Source organism: Salmo salar, chromosome ssa06 (assembly GCF_905237065.1).
Source record: "Salmo salar chromosome ssa06, Ssal_v3.1, whole genome shotgun sequence".
In the NCBI taxonomy this organism is placed as follows: Eukaryota; Metazoa; Chordata; class Actinopteri; order Salmoniformes; family Salmonidae; genus Salmo; species Salmo salar.
Window position 1 is genome coordinate 29,021,464 of NC_059447.1, and position 18,267 is coordinate 29,039,730.

The 18,267-nt window shown below is 40.9% G+C and overlaps 1 protein-coding gene and 1 long non-coding RNA gene across 3 annotated transcripts; one reads left to right on the plus strand and one right to left on the minus strand.

Annotated features, from left to right (window-relative positions):
- The first annotated feature begins 218 nt into the window (after nucleotides 1-218).
- LOC106606896 (uncharacterized) lies at nucleotides 219-14,600 on the plus strand. 2 transcript variants are annotated; one of them, XM_014203354.2, is made up of 10 exons: nucleotides 219-371; nucleotides 1,072-1,241; nucleotides 1,388-1,523; nucleotides 1,617-1,688; nucleotides 3,574-3,617; nucleotides 5,500-8,796; nucleotides 8,887-9,034; nucleotides 9,177-9,289; nucleotides 12,261-12,329; nucleotides 12,455-14,600. In XM_014203354.2, the coding sequence occupies exons 2-10, from the start codon at nucleotides 1,144-1,146 to the stop codon at nucleotides 12,777-12,779; spliced, it is 4,302 nt and encodes a 1,433-aa protein (XP_014058829.2). In that variant the 5' UTR covers nucleotides 219-371; nucleotides 1,072-1,143; the 3' UTR covers nucleotides 12,780-14,600. The 2 variants fall into 2 exon arrangements, with proteins under 2 accessions (XP_014058829.2, XP_014058830.2); XM_014203355.2 differs by lacking the exon at nucleotides 219-371 and adding an exon at nucleotides 719-800.
- LOC106606898 (uncharacterized) lies at nucleotides 14,063-17,253 on the minus strand. The gene is made up of 3 exons (XR_001329137.2): nucleotides 16,920-17,253; nucleotides 15,393-15,628; nucleotides 14,063-15,215 (listed from the first exon to the last, which is right to left on the minus strand). It is a non-coding gene; the product is annotated as an uncharacterized lncRNA (long non-coding RNA).
- Between the last annotated feature and the right edge of the window lie 1,014 nt (nucleotides 17,254-18,267).

Here is an 18,267-nt window from a genome sequence, read left to right on the forward strand (position 1 = left end):
TAAAATAATATTTTGTATTAGACTGGCTTCTGAACCAGCTACTTTCCGGCTTTCTGATTGGTTCTAATGTACATCACTCGAGGACAAAGACTGCTTTCTGACTTCTGTTGGCCGTCCTTACCTAACAAGATCCCTTCACTAGAATGCAGTTGGTTGAGAGACGTTTATAGCTTTCCTTCATTGGTTAGATTTTCTGGAGGGATTTCTTCCATGTGAAAGCTTCCCTCTGATTGGTTTCTTGATCGGTGTGCCAGTGGAACTTTTGATAATGAACGGACATTTGTGAAAGTCGTGTTTACGTTAAAGATGTCTGTACAAGATTATATTATAACAAAACTTCAGTTTTCTTAGCAAATAATTGGGGCGGTGCGGTAAGTTTACTACTTCAACTTGTCTTCATAAAATATGCATATTTTTAATGTTTATGACTATAACGTTATCGCAGCAGTGCATTGGCTGGCTGCTAACGTTAGCTAGCTAGCTACTAATACTCACCCTACCCTCATTTTACGTTACCCTCCTTGAAATGATTGAATTCTCCCGACTTTACCAAGCTAATTTAGTTAGCTGACTACCACATAGACCTTAGTCGGCTATTGCATTGAAGTTCACGATATGCACAACACAGATCTACCACTAGTTAACGAATAACGAGCTCTTGTAGAAGTGGCCTCCACCGGTGTACCATCCCCATGACAACACAAATAATGTGCTTTGTTCAAAAGAGTGCATGAAAATGATATATCCATCAAATACGGGTAGCAATTAGTGGCTTATTCACGTATTTGTTAGCTGACGAGGTAAAACTAATCAAATCACGTTTTATTGTTCATTCTGTGAAGGTTAATTAAACTAGAAGGAGATGTGTTGTTAGCTGGATGAAAATAAAAGCACAAGCTAGCTAACACATTTGTGTACATTTTTGCACAAATGTTTACTGTGCAATTGTTGAACATATACCATAAGCAAGCAAGCCAGTGCCTACCTAATTTGGAAATGAGATAAAAGCATGTTTATCAAATGTTTCACCTATGTTGATGTCCAGCATGTATATTTCTGTTGTCTTTACAGAGAAAGACAGATAGGGGGAGAGTGAGGATGTTGTTCTAGTTCCCTGACTTGCTCCCCTAAATAGTCTGTCCAATGGAGGGCGATGCCAAGGTTCCCCCAACCCCTTTCTGTAATCTCCCTCACAGCGAACCTCCACCCCACCTTCTCCCTCTTTCCTCCATCACCCCCAGGTATAGTTCCCCAGGCACCTTTTGCTTTCCTCTTCCCCTATTGTATTTATGTTCTTGCTTGTTTGAAACCCATGTTTTTAACCACCATCGCAATTACTGAGAGCTACTGGTGACGAGTCCAAACCATAACTGTTCATCTCCCACAGCTGTGAAGATGGCAAAAAGCCTGGTGACAGGAGGAGGAGTGGGCGCATTCAGAAGACACCGAAGAAGCAGGAGCCCAAAGACGCAGTGGCGGAGTCCAGACAAAATACATCCCCTGCCAAGAGGGAGAGCAGTGTGGTAGTTTCATGTTTAAGTCTTAATGGCTTCTTAGATATAAGTTACTTGAAAGGGTCTTGTTTGGTAATCAGTTCACTCCTTTCTGATCCTTAGATGCAAGTGTCTCAGTCCCTGTCAGTAAAGCTAATGAGAGTTGACCCCCCCCGCAAACAACCGCTAAAAAAGGTATGCAATAAATGTCTATTTGTGCATGGGCCGCTTTCTACTGTATCCACTCTAGATAATCTGTCTGTACATCAGTGGTGGTCGGTGCTGGTTAAGATTAGGGTGGACAATTTATTAAATTTTTATGAACATGGCCTTATTTCTATTACAGCATATTGGATCACTGTCATTCATATTCCATTTAGCCAGCTCAATGTAACATCGATAGCTTTAGGCTACTACATGATACTACCACCTGATTTTCCCTATACCCATCATGAGTTTGCTACAACGTACCCTACAAATTAAAGTTTATAATGTAGGTGCACAGGCTGCGCAACTAATTGGAGTTATCAAGGTGACAGACAGTGACACATTAAATACCTCCTTGCACACTTGCCTGCATCTAGCTGATCTTGGTGTAATCGTTAGTCCAAACAGTTGCAAACGAGAGTTTCAATTGGACAAATTCAGATAGGTTTATACCTGTTTCGCTCCATTTGCTTCCGTTTAACAAAAGTTTCTCAATAGAGTCGGCGGAATGAATACACCCAGGATCACCCGCACACACGGTTCACTTTCATAGCAGCCACATACAAACAGCATCATCAATTTGCTCGATGTATAATTCCTTCTCGCATCTACGCACTCTCCTCTCACCATTTCCCTTCGCTTGTGGTCTGCTGTTGGAATGGAGCCTAATGGAAGAATGTCGCAAATGCGCTTACCCAGGTGATCAAGATGAAATAACAATAGCCTACGATTGGTACGGCTATAATATTCGTTTTTTAAAAGGTAGTGTGATCACTCCAGAGGGGTTCTGATCTACACGGTAGCGAGGGGTGGCGTAAACAGAGGAAGAGTCAGGTTTTTAAGTTGCAAAAATAAGTGATATATTTAATGTTCACAGAATGGCACTCTGCCGGTTCAAGAAAGGAAACAAAATCCTAGCTCGGTTCAGAGCACTTTACTTACACACCAATGAGCCTTTCGATAATCAACAATTTAAATAGTTTCTTTTGTGGCTTAGCTTGGCATTGGCTCGCGTTTACGGGAATCACTCACTCACATTCTTCATCTTTTAATCCGTTCTTTGTCTTTCGATGTCCTCTTCTATCTGTTTCTGGTTTCTTCGTTCTATATTTCTCCTTATTTCTTTGTCCGTTCCTTCCTCCCCTCCCGCGTTTCCCACTGTTCTTCTTTTTTCCCCCCAGTGCGTAATTGCCCCCGTGCCTTCGCCTGCGCCGGTAATAAGTTATGTGATTGGAGAATCCTGTGACGTCGGCAGGGATTCCCTGAGTGCCCCCGCCCCTCTGACTCCCATTTACCCCCACACCTCTGGATAGTTCACAGCAGGCTAATATAACTGATATGAGTTTTTTTTATTTACATGAGAAACATAGCCCTACCAATTTGTAAGTCATTCTGCAACCCCCCCTTCCTGAGAGGGAAAATAGACGATACGATCGTATATCAACGACGTTTGGACAGGACCATGTGTCATTCCAGACATGGCCCAACCCTAGTGCACTGTGTTTTGGTAGTACAGTGCCCTACACAATGCAGTGGTGTAATCGATAGAAAGATGTAAATTAATCCTCTTTCACGGTCTGCTGCATCTTAGAGACGCACAGCAAAGAGCAAAAATTAGTGTCTGCAAACATGACTGGCCTAACTAGCCAGACATCCTCAGTGATGTTTACATTAACAATCAGTTTTATTGCAGATTGACGCTGCCTCTATAAAAGCCATTTTGCAACCAAAAAACATTTTTGGGGTTGCATAAAATCTTTAATAACCTATTTATTTTTCATGGCCACTGTGCGATAAAGGCAGAGGCAATTATTGGCAAAGTGATTACACTATATGGATATTTTTATGATGTAAATATTTACTTACTTTGCAGAGCGGTTTGGATCTCAATGTTGCATCAGAATGTCAAATGTCTACGTGAGTATGATGACTTGCATAGAAGTTCAATGTTTTTTGTGTGTATATGACTTGATTTGTTAAAATGTCTAGAAACTAAGTGTTTTACCATGGGTGGAGAAATTGATCGAGTCAGTGGCTGTTTCCATTAACCTATCAAGTGGTTTTTGTCAACATTTAGCAAGTTCGCATAGAAAATAGATGCAACATTTGCCTGCTACGGTGTTTACAATTAACTATCTTGTGTCGATTTAAAAACAGCTGGGTGTAATACCGTCACACCTAAAAAAATTTTTTTTAAACGAAGTGGTTGAAGTCTTTCCATTAACCATTTAGGCAAATTGCGCATTAATACATTGGTTGCTGCCTGTATGCCCTCCGACCCATCTGTTTCATGTGGCCTTCAAAAGCCAGCATGTATAGAATGCAATAATTGACTATTTGCCACATTCTAATACAGCGTTTCCCAAACTAGTTTTCATGGGGTCGCCTGATTTGAAAATGGGGTTGTGAGAAACTGAGATAAAAATAAATAAAATTGCTCTTGGTTGGTAGAACCGGGGGTTACATAAGTAACCTCCGATAGCTGCTATATGTAGTTGTAATAAACAGTGGTTTCTGTATTTTTATTTATTTTACAAATTTGGTGAAATCTTTTGAACTGTTTAAGCAACAAAATATTATGACCCCATCGCTGAAAGATGCAACTTTGTTTCCCTCTACAATGCCCACAAGCCGCGCAGGACTCATTAGAACAGAGTGGACAAGACCATGCACTAAATAAGACTGGGAGGAAAAGAACATCACCAATGATAGTATTTTCTACAGAAAAGATCATACAAAATGATTGCCGATCTTTTGAACTTCCCAATACCTTTGATGCATTTCAGTCACTTCAAACCGTACTTCCTTCAGATTTAAATAATATCAAAGCACTGTCGGGACAGATTTGTAATAGACTGTCATAGTCCCAATGAAAAAAAAGTGAACATTGGCCGTTGATTCTATCACTTTATTTACATGGTGGGGTCGCTCCCCCCAAAAGTTAGGGAACCTCTCATATAATTCTCATGTGCCACTGTGAAACCTGCACTCCTGTAGATCTGAAAATTGGCTGGTGAAACTTGCATTCAGCTGACCAGAAAAGCAAGGTGAAGCAATTCAGGCTTTCTTGAAAGTCAAGATCAATCTTATCCTGCAAAGAAACATTATTTTCATAGTTGAATAATACATTTAGAAAACAGTAGGCATTTAGAATTAAATGTTGAGCAGAGCTTTATAGTTGGGTGATGACCTCACGTGCCCCGCGTACCTTAAGTTATTCAGCAATAATTTATTCCGAAAAAATAATTTCCATCATTTGTTGCAATAAAGATTAACAAAAAGAAAAATCCTCCCCCTGTCGAACAGATACAAATGTTGTCGATCTTGAGAAACTTTCTCCTATAGCTGCTGTTTTTAATTACACGTTAATGGGTTTTTTTTGCGGCATTGCTTTTGTCAAATAAACCTGGGTCAATGGAAACCTGCCTAGTGAGATCAGTGATCATGGATGGTGTTGCTCAGTTGGCCAGGTTGATCTCTTTTGTGATGAAAAAGGATGGAGGAAAAATAGATGAAGTGAAATGGATGGACTTAACATTTCAGATTAGGGGAAGGCTTGTCTGATTACGTTCAACCTCTTCATATCCCCAACTGTAGTTTAAGGTAGGGGTACTAGTCAGGGAATTATTTGGTTAAGATTAATTCATAAGTATTCATAAAAACAAGCTGGTAATGCCTAGACTTAGTTTGGATGAATAATACCATTACATCTAATTGTAGTTTGTTAAACATACCTGTATTTTGTACAATAGTGTTGTTTTTTTGTTCATGTGTTCTTTTTTGTTTCTTTCCATTGTAGGAACAAAGACGCGAAAGGCTCAAATAAAGCGATTCCATCCTCTTCCACATTAACTTTAGATGTAAATACTACTGGCAAGACTGAACATGATTTCAACCAATCAGGCATGGAGGCGGATGAAGAGGTTGGCTGTGGAAAGCCCCCTGGAAGCCCGACCTCTGTGAAGCGATGGGTGATTGGCCCATTGTTTCAGTCATTTAAATCTAAGATGGCCAGTTTCACACAGATTGTCATGAGTCCCGTCCGACTTTTCAAACCCAATGGCTCCCCACCTGAACCAGATGTAGACGTCTCCTCTGCCTCTCATAGTTCTCACCAACAAGGACCTGGGTACGAGCTAACCTCTGGCACAGTGCAACACTTTGAAGCTGGAAGAGAAGGACATGACCCTGCCTCTCGTAAACACTTAAAGTTCAGCATGGATCTAAAAACCCACGGCACTCCAGAAGAGGATGACTTTTCTCTTGAGGGGAAACGAAATATGATGCCACCTGGAGATGCGCAAAGGGACACCTGTATGTCAAACAGCTCAGAAAAGGAGACCAATAATAATGATTCATTACCTTGTATGCAGCGTAGTCCTCTACTCAGAAGCAGTATCAAGTGTGGTTCTGAATCAACGGAGTCCCAGTTCCACTCATGCTCTTCCATGTCCTTTCAATCCCCTGATCCCTCAAGTTCCTCATGTGGGTCCAAGCTGTCTCTCATTGTCCAAATGGAGGAGCAGGTGGATTTGACAGGGGCTCACCGGAGACCATTGCGCCGAAAAGGTGTTTTTCTAAATGAAGCTGCATCACAGAGCAGTCCCTCTGCTGCAATTAACACATCTGAAGCAGACCGCATCTCTAGTTTGCCAGCTGAAGTAGGAATCTGTGAGCCCAAGGCTAAACGGCTTGCCACAAAATCATATGTAGAGTACAAAATCTGGGACTGTATTGACAGTGAAACATCTAGTCCATTATCCTCTATCTACAATACCCCTTCTGAGAGTCTATGCCAGGCAGATGATGACAGCATAAAAGCTGTTGGTCTGCCTCAAGACCGAAACATGTTGGTGTGTGGTTCCCAGTCACATATGTCTATCCGGAAAAGCACCAGAAAACCTGTAAACACAACACTGAACAACTGTGCCTCAGTCAGTCAGTGTCTTCAAAAGCAGATAGATGAGTGTGAAGGAAAGCAAGGCTATATGGCAGGCTCAGCAAAGGAAGTTAAGAGGAGATGCAGAGCAACTCCTTTTACAGCGATGAAGAGAGACGCAGAGAAAAAGAAAAGAGTGAAACTGACGAAAAGAGAGCGATGTGAAGAGGTTACAAAAGAAGACACGGTAGATGTTGAGTTAGAAAGTTGCACATTAACATCGGTAGAGCACGCAAGTGATGTAGAACTTGTCCGGCCGGGGGTTGGAACAAAACCGTGTGCAACTTCTAAATCTCAGTCTCTTAAAAGTAGGGTGCTGCTTCGAGTTAGCCAGAGTTCTACCGTATACATTGAAACCACTCAAAAACCCTCTGAAACGCATGTACCTCTGATGGAGGTGATGAAGGACAAAGGTAGAGGTCGAAGTGGGCCTGTTAAGAAAAATACGTCTGTCACAGTAATGGCCACTTCAAGTAATGGGAGTGTACTAGAGCACAGTAATGACAGTTTGTGTGACAACAGCATAGCAGCCAGCAATAGTAGGGGTATGACCAGTGCCTTGAGTTATGGTGACACTGACTCTAGTTCAGCATGTAATATGGAAATGGTAACTACCATGACAACCGCTTTGATGAAAGAAAATCATGAACTTCCCATCTCTGAGCAGCACTTGGATATCAAGGGGAAGTGGCCTCAAACGACATCCAAAAATCAGCAAAAATACATCTGTAAGAAGAGGAAGATTTACCCAGTGGTTGAAGTGGCGTCATCTCAAAATCAACAAAAGTGTCTGAAGGTGAATGAGATCACTTCAGAAGAGAGTCGTCCACTAAAACCACCGAAACAAAATAAATCCAGGAGGTCTCATAACTCAAGCTCAACCCATCACCTTGGCACGTCTTCAGGGCTAACTGATGTTGGTGCCGATCACTTGCACTCTTTGAATCCCAGCAAAGATGACAATGTCCATGTAGCTTCTAGATCTTCAGACGTTACACAACAGACATTACAGACTAGTGCAGTGGTGGTTGTCCACAAAGACGCAGGTTGGGGAGTAGAAAGGAGTGGGTCTGACTCTAGCAAGAGCCCAAAGAAGAGTGGGAATGGATCTAATAAAATGTCTGTCAGTGATGCGTTACAGGTGGATAAGAGGTTTGTGGAACCCCTTGGTGGACGTAAGAGAGTCAGGGGAGGTCCGTCCACAGAGGACAATGACGAGACAACTCAGTCCCTGCAACTTAATCAAATAACAGTTGAAGATCAAAAGAGAACTGTGCCTTGGCGAAATTATCCCAAATGTTCAATCAAGCTGAACAAAAATATAGTGAAACATTCTATGGCTATGCAAGGAAATTATGTGGCAATGGACTCTGATGTAGAAGTGTTTTCCACTGCCTCTGAACCAACTAACCTTGGCCAGAACGAGACTGTTGACCAGGTGATGAAGGAGGATGAGTGTTCTGAACTGCGTGTACCCTCTGAGACGAGGCTCAGGGGGAGGGGGGAAAAAAAGAAGCCAAAGAAAGCAGCGACTCAATGTAGGAAGCACAGGCCTGTGATTAGGAAGGGGGGGCAGGAAGAAGAGGAGAGAAACACCGCGATTGGTGAGCAGATGGACTTTTCATCAGATAACACCACCCTTAACAAGCGTCTGTTGCGCAGCTTCTCCTGCCCAGAGATCCCTGCTCTCCTCCACCATGACAGCCACTGGACCACCTCTCTGCACGGCAGGATCCTCTCCGTACCCCGGCTCCACCCCGCCCTCTTTCCTCCTGTCCCTACTCCTCCCTCACCGTCCAGACGTCCACGCCGTCATACTGTCTCTAGTGTGGAAATTGAGCGGGAGATAGCTCCGTTATGCCTGCGTAAGGAGGTGTTCCCCTCAAGGTCCTATTCATTGGGCAACCCGTCCTACCACCTGTTACCCAGTGTGCCACTCTCCACTTCCATCTCTGTCTGGGCCTCCTGCTTCCTGTCAAGCCCCCTGGCCTTCCTCTCTAGGAAGTTGCGAAATGGAAGTCTAGCTGCCACTAGTAGTGCTTGCAGTCATGATACCTCTTCCCCCTCCAGTGTTTCCTCTTCCATTTCACCATCCTGCTCTTCTGTACGTGACCTGACCTCCGACATATCCTCTGCTTCAGTCTCCTCCCTTTGCAGGTAAAACACCACTTTGTCCTTTGTTCAAAAATACATATTTTCCTTTTTGATTACGGTAGTTAAAAATGAATAATTCCACCATGTTTCCAGTGCATTGTCAAAGATTCCCTTGGAGAATGAGACAAGCCAGCAGCGTGAGGAGGACGGGGAGAATGTGGAGGACAGCAACCGTTTCAGGAATGAGTTCGAAGCCATAGGGATGAGAGAGGAAAAAGCATTGTCAGATTCTGAAATTAAGGTACACTCCCCACGTAATATTTATTGTGAACTATGTAATTTACATATGACATACAGTATGTGATTAGTGCCGAAGATGAGTAGATAAGTGAGTCTGGCTTTAACCCACCTTCACCATGGTAACACTGGTGGTGTTTGCACAGTTGGAAACCGGCAAACATGAGGAACGAAGGAAAGTGTCATCCATTCGAATTCGCAGAGCCTTACCCAAACTCCTCCACAACCTCACACCCATGGGCCTGCCCAAGCCTATCAGGTATGTGTATTTGAAGTGTGTGACGGTCTATCTTTGTTGTTACCAATCCCTTTTGGCCCTGTAGTCTAGGGGGATGGAAACGAGACCCGTAACATAACTCCTGCAAATTATAATAGTGTTAAGAAACAGTGAGAACTAATAACCACAGACAAATTAAGTTTACCGTCAAACTCTAATGGTTTATTTATAAACAGACGGTAATGGGGTGTGAGAAAAGGGGCTGAGCTGGACCCAAGCAAAGAAACAATAATCCAAAAACACCCCTAAGCTAGTCTAGCCTACTTCAATAACCGCTAACTATCCAAAAATACAGTGGGTGGTCCGCCCAGTTCTAACTAGTGTATTTAGACACTGTTTTCCTACGCGTAATGTAGACCCATGGGCGACTTGTCTTGTTACCCCCTTTTCCCAACAAACAAACAGTCAACCAACAAAACTCACAGGATAACCGGACAAATGTGACATGTAGGAGCAATAGAAAAGAGAGATCAATATAGAAAGAGAGCGCTGGAAACACAGAGAGAATGAGTTATTGAGAGAGAATGAGTTATTGAGAGAGAATGAGTTATTGAGAGAGAATGAGTTATTGAGAGAGAATGAGTTATTGAGAGAGAATGAGTTATAGAGAGAGAATGAGTTAGAGAGAGAGAGAATGAGTTAGAGAGAGAGAGAATGAGTTAGAGAGAGAGAGAATGAGTTAGAGAGAGAGAGAATGAGTTAGAGAGAGAGAGAATGAGTTAGAGAGAGAGAATGAGTTAGAGAGAGAGAGAATGAGTTAGAGAGAGAGAGAGAATGAGTTAGAGAGAGAGAGAGAATGAGTTAGAGAGAGAGAGAGAGAATGAGTTAGAGAGAGAGAGAGAGAATGAGTTAGAGAGAGAGAGAGAATGAGTTAGAGAGAGAGAGAGAATGAGTTAGAGAGAGAGAGAGAGAATGAGTTAGAGAGAGAATGAGTTAGAATGAGTTAGAGAGAGAGAGAATGAGTTAGAATGAGTTAGAATGAGTTAGAGAGAGAGAGAGAGAGAATGAGTTAGAATGAGTTAGAGAGAGAGAGAGAGAGAGAATGAGTTAGAGAGAGAGAGAGAATGAGTTAGAGAGAGAGAGAATGAGTTAGAGAGAGAGAGAATGAGTTAGAGAGAGAGAGAATGAGTTAGAGAGAGAGAGAATGAGTTAGAGAGAGAGAGAGAATGAGTTAGAGAGAGAGAGAGAGAATGAGTTAGAGAGAGAGAGAGAGAATGAGTTAGAGAGAGAGAATGAGTTAGAGAGAGAGAGAGAGAATGAGTTAGAGAGAGAGAGAGAGAATGAGTTAGAGAGAGAGAGAGAGAATGAGTTAGAGAGAGAGAGAGAGAATGAGTTAGAGAGAGAGAGAGAGAATGAGTTAGAGAGAGAGAGAGAGAATGAGTTAGAGAGAGAGAATGAGTTAGAGAGAGAGAATGAGTTAGAGAGAGAGAGAGAGAATGAGTTAGAGAGAGAGAGAGAGAGAATGAGTTAGAGAGAGAGAGAGAGAGAATGAGTTAGAGAGAGAGAGAGAGAGAATGAGTTAGAGAGAGAGAATGAGTTAGAGAGAGAGAGAGAATGAGTTAGAGAGAGAGAATGAGTTAGAGAGAGAGAATGAGTTAGAGAGAGAGAATGAGTTAGAGAGAGAGAATGAGTTAGAGAGAGAGAATGAGTTAGAGAGAGAGAATGAGTTAGAGAGAGAGAGAGAATGAGTTAGAGAGAGAGAGAGAATGAGTTAGAGAGAGAGAGAGAATGAGTTAGAGAGAGAGAGAGAATGAGTTAGAGAGAGAGAGAGAGAATGAGTTAGAGAGAGAGAGAGAGAGAGAGAATGAGTTAGAGAGAATGAGTTAGAGAGAATGAGTTAGAGAGAGAGAGAATGAGTTAGAGAGAGAGAATGAGTTAGAGAGAGAGAGAGAGAGAATGAGTTAGAGAGAGAGAATGAGTTAGAGAGAGAGAGAATGAGTTAGAGAGAGAGAATGAGTTAGAGAGAGAGAGAGAATGAGTTAGAGAGAGAGAGAATGAGTTAGAGAGAGAGAGAGAATGAGTTAGAGAGAGAGAGAGAATGAGTTAGAGAGAGAGAGAGAATGAGTTAGAGAGAGAGAGAGAATGAGTTAGAGAGAGAGAGAGAATGAGTTAGAGAGAGAGAGAGAATGAGTTAGAGAGAGAGAGAGAATGAGTTAGAGAGAGAGAGAGAATGAGTTAGAGAGAGAGAGAGAATGAGTTAGAGAGAGAGAGAGAATGAGTTAGAGAGAGAGAATGAGTTAGAGAGAGAGAGAGAGAATGAGTTAGAGAGAGAGAGAGAGAATGAGTTAGAGAGAGAGAGAGAGAGAATGAGTTAGAGAGAGAGAGAGAGATGAGTTAGAGAGAGAGAATGAGTTAGAGAGAGAGAGAGAGAATGAGTTAGAGAGAGAGAGAGAGAATGAGTTAGAGAGAGAGAGAGAGAATGAGTTAGAGAGAGAGAGAGAGAATGAGTTAGAGAGAATGAGTTTGAGAGAGAGAGAGAATGAGTTTGAGAGAGAGAGAATGAGTTTGAGAGAGAATGAGTTTGAGAGAATGAGTTTGAGAGAATGAGTTTGAGACAGAGAGAGAATGAGTTACACAGAGAGAGAATGAGTTACACAGAGAGAGAATGAGTTACACAGAGAGAGAATGAGTTACACAGAGAGAGAATGAGTTACACAGAGAGAGAATGAGTTACATAGACATTGATCTGGGGAGAAAACAACTGAGTGGGTTTTTTAAACCAAGGGAAAGGGGCTGTGATTGGTTGAGGGAAGAGGAGCAGGTGTCTTCAGATTGTGGCTGATTGGGGAGTGATGATTGTCACCTGTGAGGAGGAGAAGGAGAGAAAAGAAATACACATACAGGATCCACACTCAGGATACCGTGTGTATATGGTAAACTTGCTACCTGTATTCGTAAAATGTGATGACAAGGATTACAAAAAACCCAACTAATCTGTTATGTTGTCCAACAGGGTGAAGAAGAAGGCGTTCAGTTTGGAGGAAATCTACACTAATAAAAACTTCACCAAGCCCCCTGAAAGGTTACTGTTCACTCATGCATCTTATTGTTCATCCTACAGTACATGTAAACATCATTGTAATGATTGACTGTAACTTTCCTTTCATTAACAACTTCCTTGCTCTGTTTGTTTTTATTTCGTCCCAGGCGGCTGGAGACCATATTTGAGGTGCCACTCAGTCGACGTGATGGGTCTCATTCCCTCCTTGGTCAGAAGCGCATGAAGCGTTTTGTGGAGTTCCCAGAGGTTGGTGTGGCCAGAAAGACAAGGAAGCCACTTGTTGGTGCTGGGGCAGGGGGTGGTTTACCCAGGAAAGCTGGGGTTGGCTCTCCTTTCGGAAGGCCCAAGCGCGGGGGTTGCCCCTCTTCTAAAGATCACCCCACCCTCAATCTACAGGAGCTTGATTCACTTCTTTGCTCCAAGCTTGACCAGCTGGATTCCTGGTTAGCTTTTGACCAGAATATCTGTTGACAAATGCCAATCAAAGGGGTAGACAAAAGCACATTTACATTTTCGAAAATATTCTTATTACAAATTGCCCAGCCCCGTTGCCTTCCATCCAACATCAAGCTCGTCCTCATCTTCTGTAATTGTTTACAACGTTTTTCTTTTGTGGGGGTGTATTATTTACCTTCCATTGAGTCGTTTAAAATGATAATTGAAGAATTTTTGTATTTTCATTGTGTACTATTTGTAGATAACGATATGGAATATACTGTTATTGTAATATTTCATTATCTATGGATGTAATGCATTTTATATCATTGGTTTAGGTCAGTGAGTTCATAAGTGTTTGTGTATTTAAAACTGCTACTATTTCTGCACACAGTTTTGTTGATAATCTGCATTCTTAATATGCCAATGCCTCAGCCTTTTAATCATTATTAAACACTTTCTGCTTTATTAATCACTTGCTACTGAATCATAACTTTGGAAGCCCACATGCAACTCAAATCTTTGTGGATATTATCCATTGACATCAATGTATTTTTACACAGCAGATCTTGTATGCACATACTTCTCAAGTAAGGATTCATACTAGCCAAACAATTTCCAGATGTTAATTCCCAATTGAGCTGTATGTGCAAACCTGTTATTGGCAACTAGCATCGAATGGCAGCTACTTTCAAGATGCATTGAATGTTGAGAATTCTGTTTTTGGCCAAATTATAGCTGTAAGAAAATGTTTCTGGTTCTCAGACATCATTTTTTTTTTTTAGAACCGTCCTTTAATTGTTGCCTGACTATTCCTGCCAATTTTTGCCTTGTGTACACATTACATGGTATTGTTTTCTTCACCTCCGGATCATAACTATAGCAAATAAAATGTATATTGTCCATTTTATACATTTTTGTAAAGTATTCTATGTAGAATTGTTACTTGTGTAAAATTGAACATAAACATCATGACACTCCAATGAGTATTTCTATGGAAACATTAGCATGAATATTTTGATCAATGCAATTAGTGTAATGTTTTGTATCATTGTGGATTGTAATATTTGTTTTGATAGCAATATTTAATTGAAAATTGCTAGTATATACAATTTACTTTTCTATTACATCTCATTTTTTGTTCTAATTATATTTCTGAAAATGTGTCTTTACTGTGTGGTTTGTATTGAATAAATGTATTTGTATGCATTTCTTGTTACAGCTAGAGAGACTTTATATTAAGTAAAAGGTATTTGTATCTATATTAACTTAATGCAAATGAGGCAAATAGCCTGAAAAGGAACTTAATTCAGATCAAATTGATGTAAATGTATTTTCATTTAATTACAAAATCCTTTAGAACATGCAATGTATAAATATAAAATACAATAAAGTAATGCAATAACATGAATACAGTAAATGTAGAAATGGTAATGTAACCAAAATTAAGTATTGTACATTTTTGGTATTTAAAACCAAAAGCAGTTTTCACTATTACTCTAAATCAGAAACACTGCCCTGATTGAATTATACCTAGTTCACAATCTGTCCTTTATAGACATTCATAGTTAGTTCCTCACATATACAAATAATTTATTTCACAGCTAAATAGAAATATAACATTGTTAAAAAATAAAGTTGATGTTGCATATCATAAATGGTAAAAGTAACATGTGAAGGTTGAGACAGATGGTGGACATGGGAGTGTTTTGGAGTCAGGCCCCTGTATAGTGCCTCACAGTTTGTTTAGAATTTATACAGGATTTTTTAAATCTCTGCTGTTTTATACTCATACAGTCTTGGACTCATGTATGTCAGCAAATAAACCGTGTCCATTAAATGCTATATCAAAAACAAGTGGTTGTTTTGTGTCCCCTTGCTCATCTCTCGTCTCCGAACCGACCTCTTATTCAGGAAGAAGGTAGTTTGACTACAGTCCTAACTCTAAGTGCTAAAAGTCTGATTGGGCTACTGATAAATGTCAAAATATCTGAATATTTATGACGTATTTATAGCTGTGGTATCACTAAAACGTTAACTATAAACCATTCTTCCAGCGATAAATTCCAGAGTGACACAAAAGGAAGTTAAAGGTGCCTTTGTAAATCCTTATCAGCAAGACAGCCTTATCAGAGTGATACTCAGGAAGGCTGTATACAGTGGAGTCTCCCTGAGTCACTGGAGGTGCTTTTCCATCTGTTCCCACCTCACAGTGTCACGGCGGTCCAAGATCAATACTAAAGAAGTTGGAGCGCTGTCCTGTAGCCATCCTTATGGTACAGTACATCCACCTTGGTGGTTCCTGGGAATTGGTCAGTCTATCAGAGTGAGTAGGTATGACACCAGTACCAATAGTAGTGGGCTGAGAACCAGAATCACCACCCACACCACAATAGAAATGATCCCAAACGTTTTTGCCCGTTGGGAATATTGTTTAGCCTTCTCTGGAGTCGTCTTCCTTGCCTCTCGAGCCTGTCATAGGGATAGAAGAGTACATTATATTTTGATATGACTCATATTTTAGATATAGACTCTAAGTTTAGATGTGCACATTTTGAGAACCAAGATGGTTCCTAAAGGGGCAACACCTTTTATTACATTACAGAATGTTTCCAAAAACAGGTTTAAAAAAAATAAGCTTGAAATTACCTTGACTGAGTTGACCAAAGCTAAAATGCCAATGCAGGAGAGTCCACAGATGATGCTGCTAATGGCCAGTCTCCTATAGTCCCTGTCCTTGGCACAGGAGGGAACCGTATGGTCATGACCACAGCAGGTGATCACTTGAAGGCAGGTGGTGTCATTTGAGGCATCTGTCGTGTCACCTGTCCCTGGGACAGCAGTCAGTAGAATGTCCTCCATTGTTGCTGATTGGGCAGACATTTCTGAGGAGAAAAGAGATGCAGTAGAGAGTTCAGAGGATAGATCAAATGCAGAACAAGGGAATACAATTTTTCAAGTCTGATAGTACTGTATTATTTGCAGTTGTGACATTGTCATAAAGGATGTAGGATATTAGTTTACTAAAACTAAATTTGTTTGTTTGTAATAGTCTTTCACTGACATGCCAACAAAAATGGTTTGAGATGCTCATTCTCTGCCAGGGTACTTTCCACAGACAAAGCACTGTTATGCCCCATGGGATGAGGTATGCATTGCTATCTATCAAACAATAGCCTGAAGAACTGGAATGATTACACTGTGCAGTGTGCAAGTGAATATATGCCAGAGTAATAACATTAGTAATGGAGAAAGAAAACAGCAAGAGGGAAATGTTATGACTGTATGTCCACTGAGTATACCAAACATTACAAACACCTTCCTTATATTGAGTTGCACCCCAACAAGTTGACTGGATGTCCTTTGGATGGTGGACCATTCTTGATACACACGGGAAACTGTTGAGTGTGAAAAACACAGCAGCGCTGCAGTTCTTGACACAAACCTACTACCACACCCCGTTCAAAGGCACTTCAATCTTTTATCTTGCCAATTCACCCTCTGAATAGCACACATACACAATCCATGTCTCAACTGTCTCAAGGCTTTTTTTTTGCATGTCCTCCCCTTCATTCATCTACACTGATTGAAGTGACATCAATAAAGGATCACCTGGATTCACCTGTTCAGTCTATGTCATGGAAAGAGCAGGTGTTCTTAATGTTTTTTATACTCAGTGTATATCACATTTAAGTGTGTTAGATGTCATTAGATACCATCAACATTATCGTATTGCTGTAATGTTAACATGAGAAACCTTTTCCTGTCCCAGTTTCAGACTTGACCTGGTGAATTCCAGTAACTTGATATGTATTCTTACGGCAAAAATCATATCAATGAATGAAGAATAGTTACATTGCAATAGTCTCTCCCTTCAGTCTTTGGCAACAGAACATTATTGGGTGCTTTTCTTGAGCTCTCCTCATCAACTGATCATAAAGGAGAAGTATTTTAGGGAAATAACTTGGAGCGTCTGTAAAGTCCTGATTACTCAAAGCAATGAATGAGAGATGCTAAGCTCTTTTCCCATATGGTCTCATACACTCATTCTCAAAGGGAATTACAGACGGAACAACATAACAGCATTTTTTGTGGATTAACAAAGCACACAGTATCTGAAATGAAACAATAGTATATGACACACCATAAAAATATCACAGATAATAATTGACTTACTAGTCCAGGATTGATCTTGATTGGGAAAGTACAGCTCTGTATGCCTCTGTCTACTCTCCAGTCAAACTGAAATCCTCACTTATGACGGCTGACAGAGGTGTGAAGAAGAAAGCTGATCTTTTCTTTGATTTATTTTCCTTTCTGGATTTAGTTAATGATCACAGCTGCTAGTTGGTTGTGGCTTCAGGTTCGTGAAGACTTGAGTTAACATATCCAAATGTTATCCAGATATTTCTTGTTTATAACATTTTCTTGAGCAATCTGTCTGTCTTTCTTTTGGAGTCTCAGTTTTGGTTGTGGTCACCATGAAAGTTAGTGGTGTCTGAAAAAGGAGAAGGCTGGGAGTGGATTATAACTCTTTCCTGTGTGAAACCTCCACGCCCCTTTACTTTTCACACGTTAACCTCCTATGTCGTCCCACTCCCTCCCACACGCTCAGGCCCAACCTTTATCTATATCTAACTACACTCTACCTCCACTTCAACCATACTTGTTGGTTCTCCACATTCTATTATTCTATCAATCACGATGTTATGGAATACAGTGCCTCTTAGCTCCTCTTCTCTCTCTCTCTCTCTCTCTCTCTTTCTTGCTCTCTCTGTGCAACATTCCTGAAAACTTGCATAGGTGAGTCAAAACACGCCTTGCCTTGAGGGAAAACAAACAGCTTGGTTTCATGTACTCTGTCCTTCCTTATCCTCTTCTGTACATGTTAATAGTATCTTTATGACACTGTATTCATGTCTGTCTCCCCCTGTATCCATCTTTTAAACTCACATCTTTCATGCACACTTTGTTTCATACACACACAATTCCCAATATTTTTGGTCCATCGTAAGTGAGAATTATTTAGGTAATTGGATAACTATGTGTTGAGACATGCCCACTCTCTCAAGGTCTCTGTTATAGGTCAACTGTTTTGCTACTCTAGTCTAAGTTAACGTGCACACCCTGTTTCAAGACTTCCGCCAAACTACTCTCTGTTCTCTGACCCAGACGTAAGGAATATTTATTTCAGTACTTGGGGAAAACCAGACTGCATTCTTCAACAGTGATGTCACTCAAGCACACACACACTCGTCCACAGACACACATAACACTCCCACACATGCATTCTGACGCCACACACTCCCACACACAATCGCACACTTTCACACACACTGCTGCTACTATCTATTATCTATCATGTTGCCTAACCACTTTACACCTACCTATATGTACATACTGTAGCTACCTCAATTACCTTGTGCCCCTGCACATCAACTCGGTACTGGTACTTCCTGTATATAGCCATGTTATTTTTACTCGTTATTGTTATTCTTTTTTTAATTTTACTTTTCCATTTCTG

What these genes read in the sequence shown, in the direction of transcription:
- LOC106606896 (XM_014203354.2), top strand. Translation starts at nt 1,144, where the DNA reads ATGGAGGGCGATGCCAAGGTTCCCCCAACCCCTTTCTGTAATCTCCCT. An exon ending in GCAAACAACCGCTAAAAAAG is followed by an intron (nt 1,689 to 3,573) that starts GTATGCAATAAA and finishes CTTACTTTGCAG; the next exon opens with AGCGGTTTGGATCTCAATGT. An exon ending in TGTCAGATTCTGAAATTAAG is followed by an intron (nt 9,035 to 9,176) that starts GTACACTCCCCA and finishes GTGTTTGCACAG; the next exon opens with TTGGAAACCGGCAAACATGA.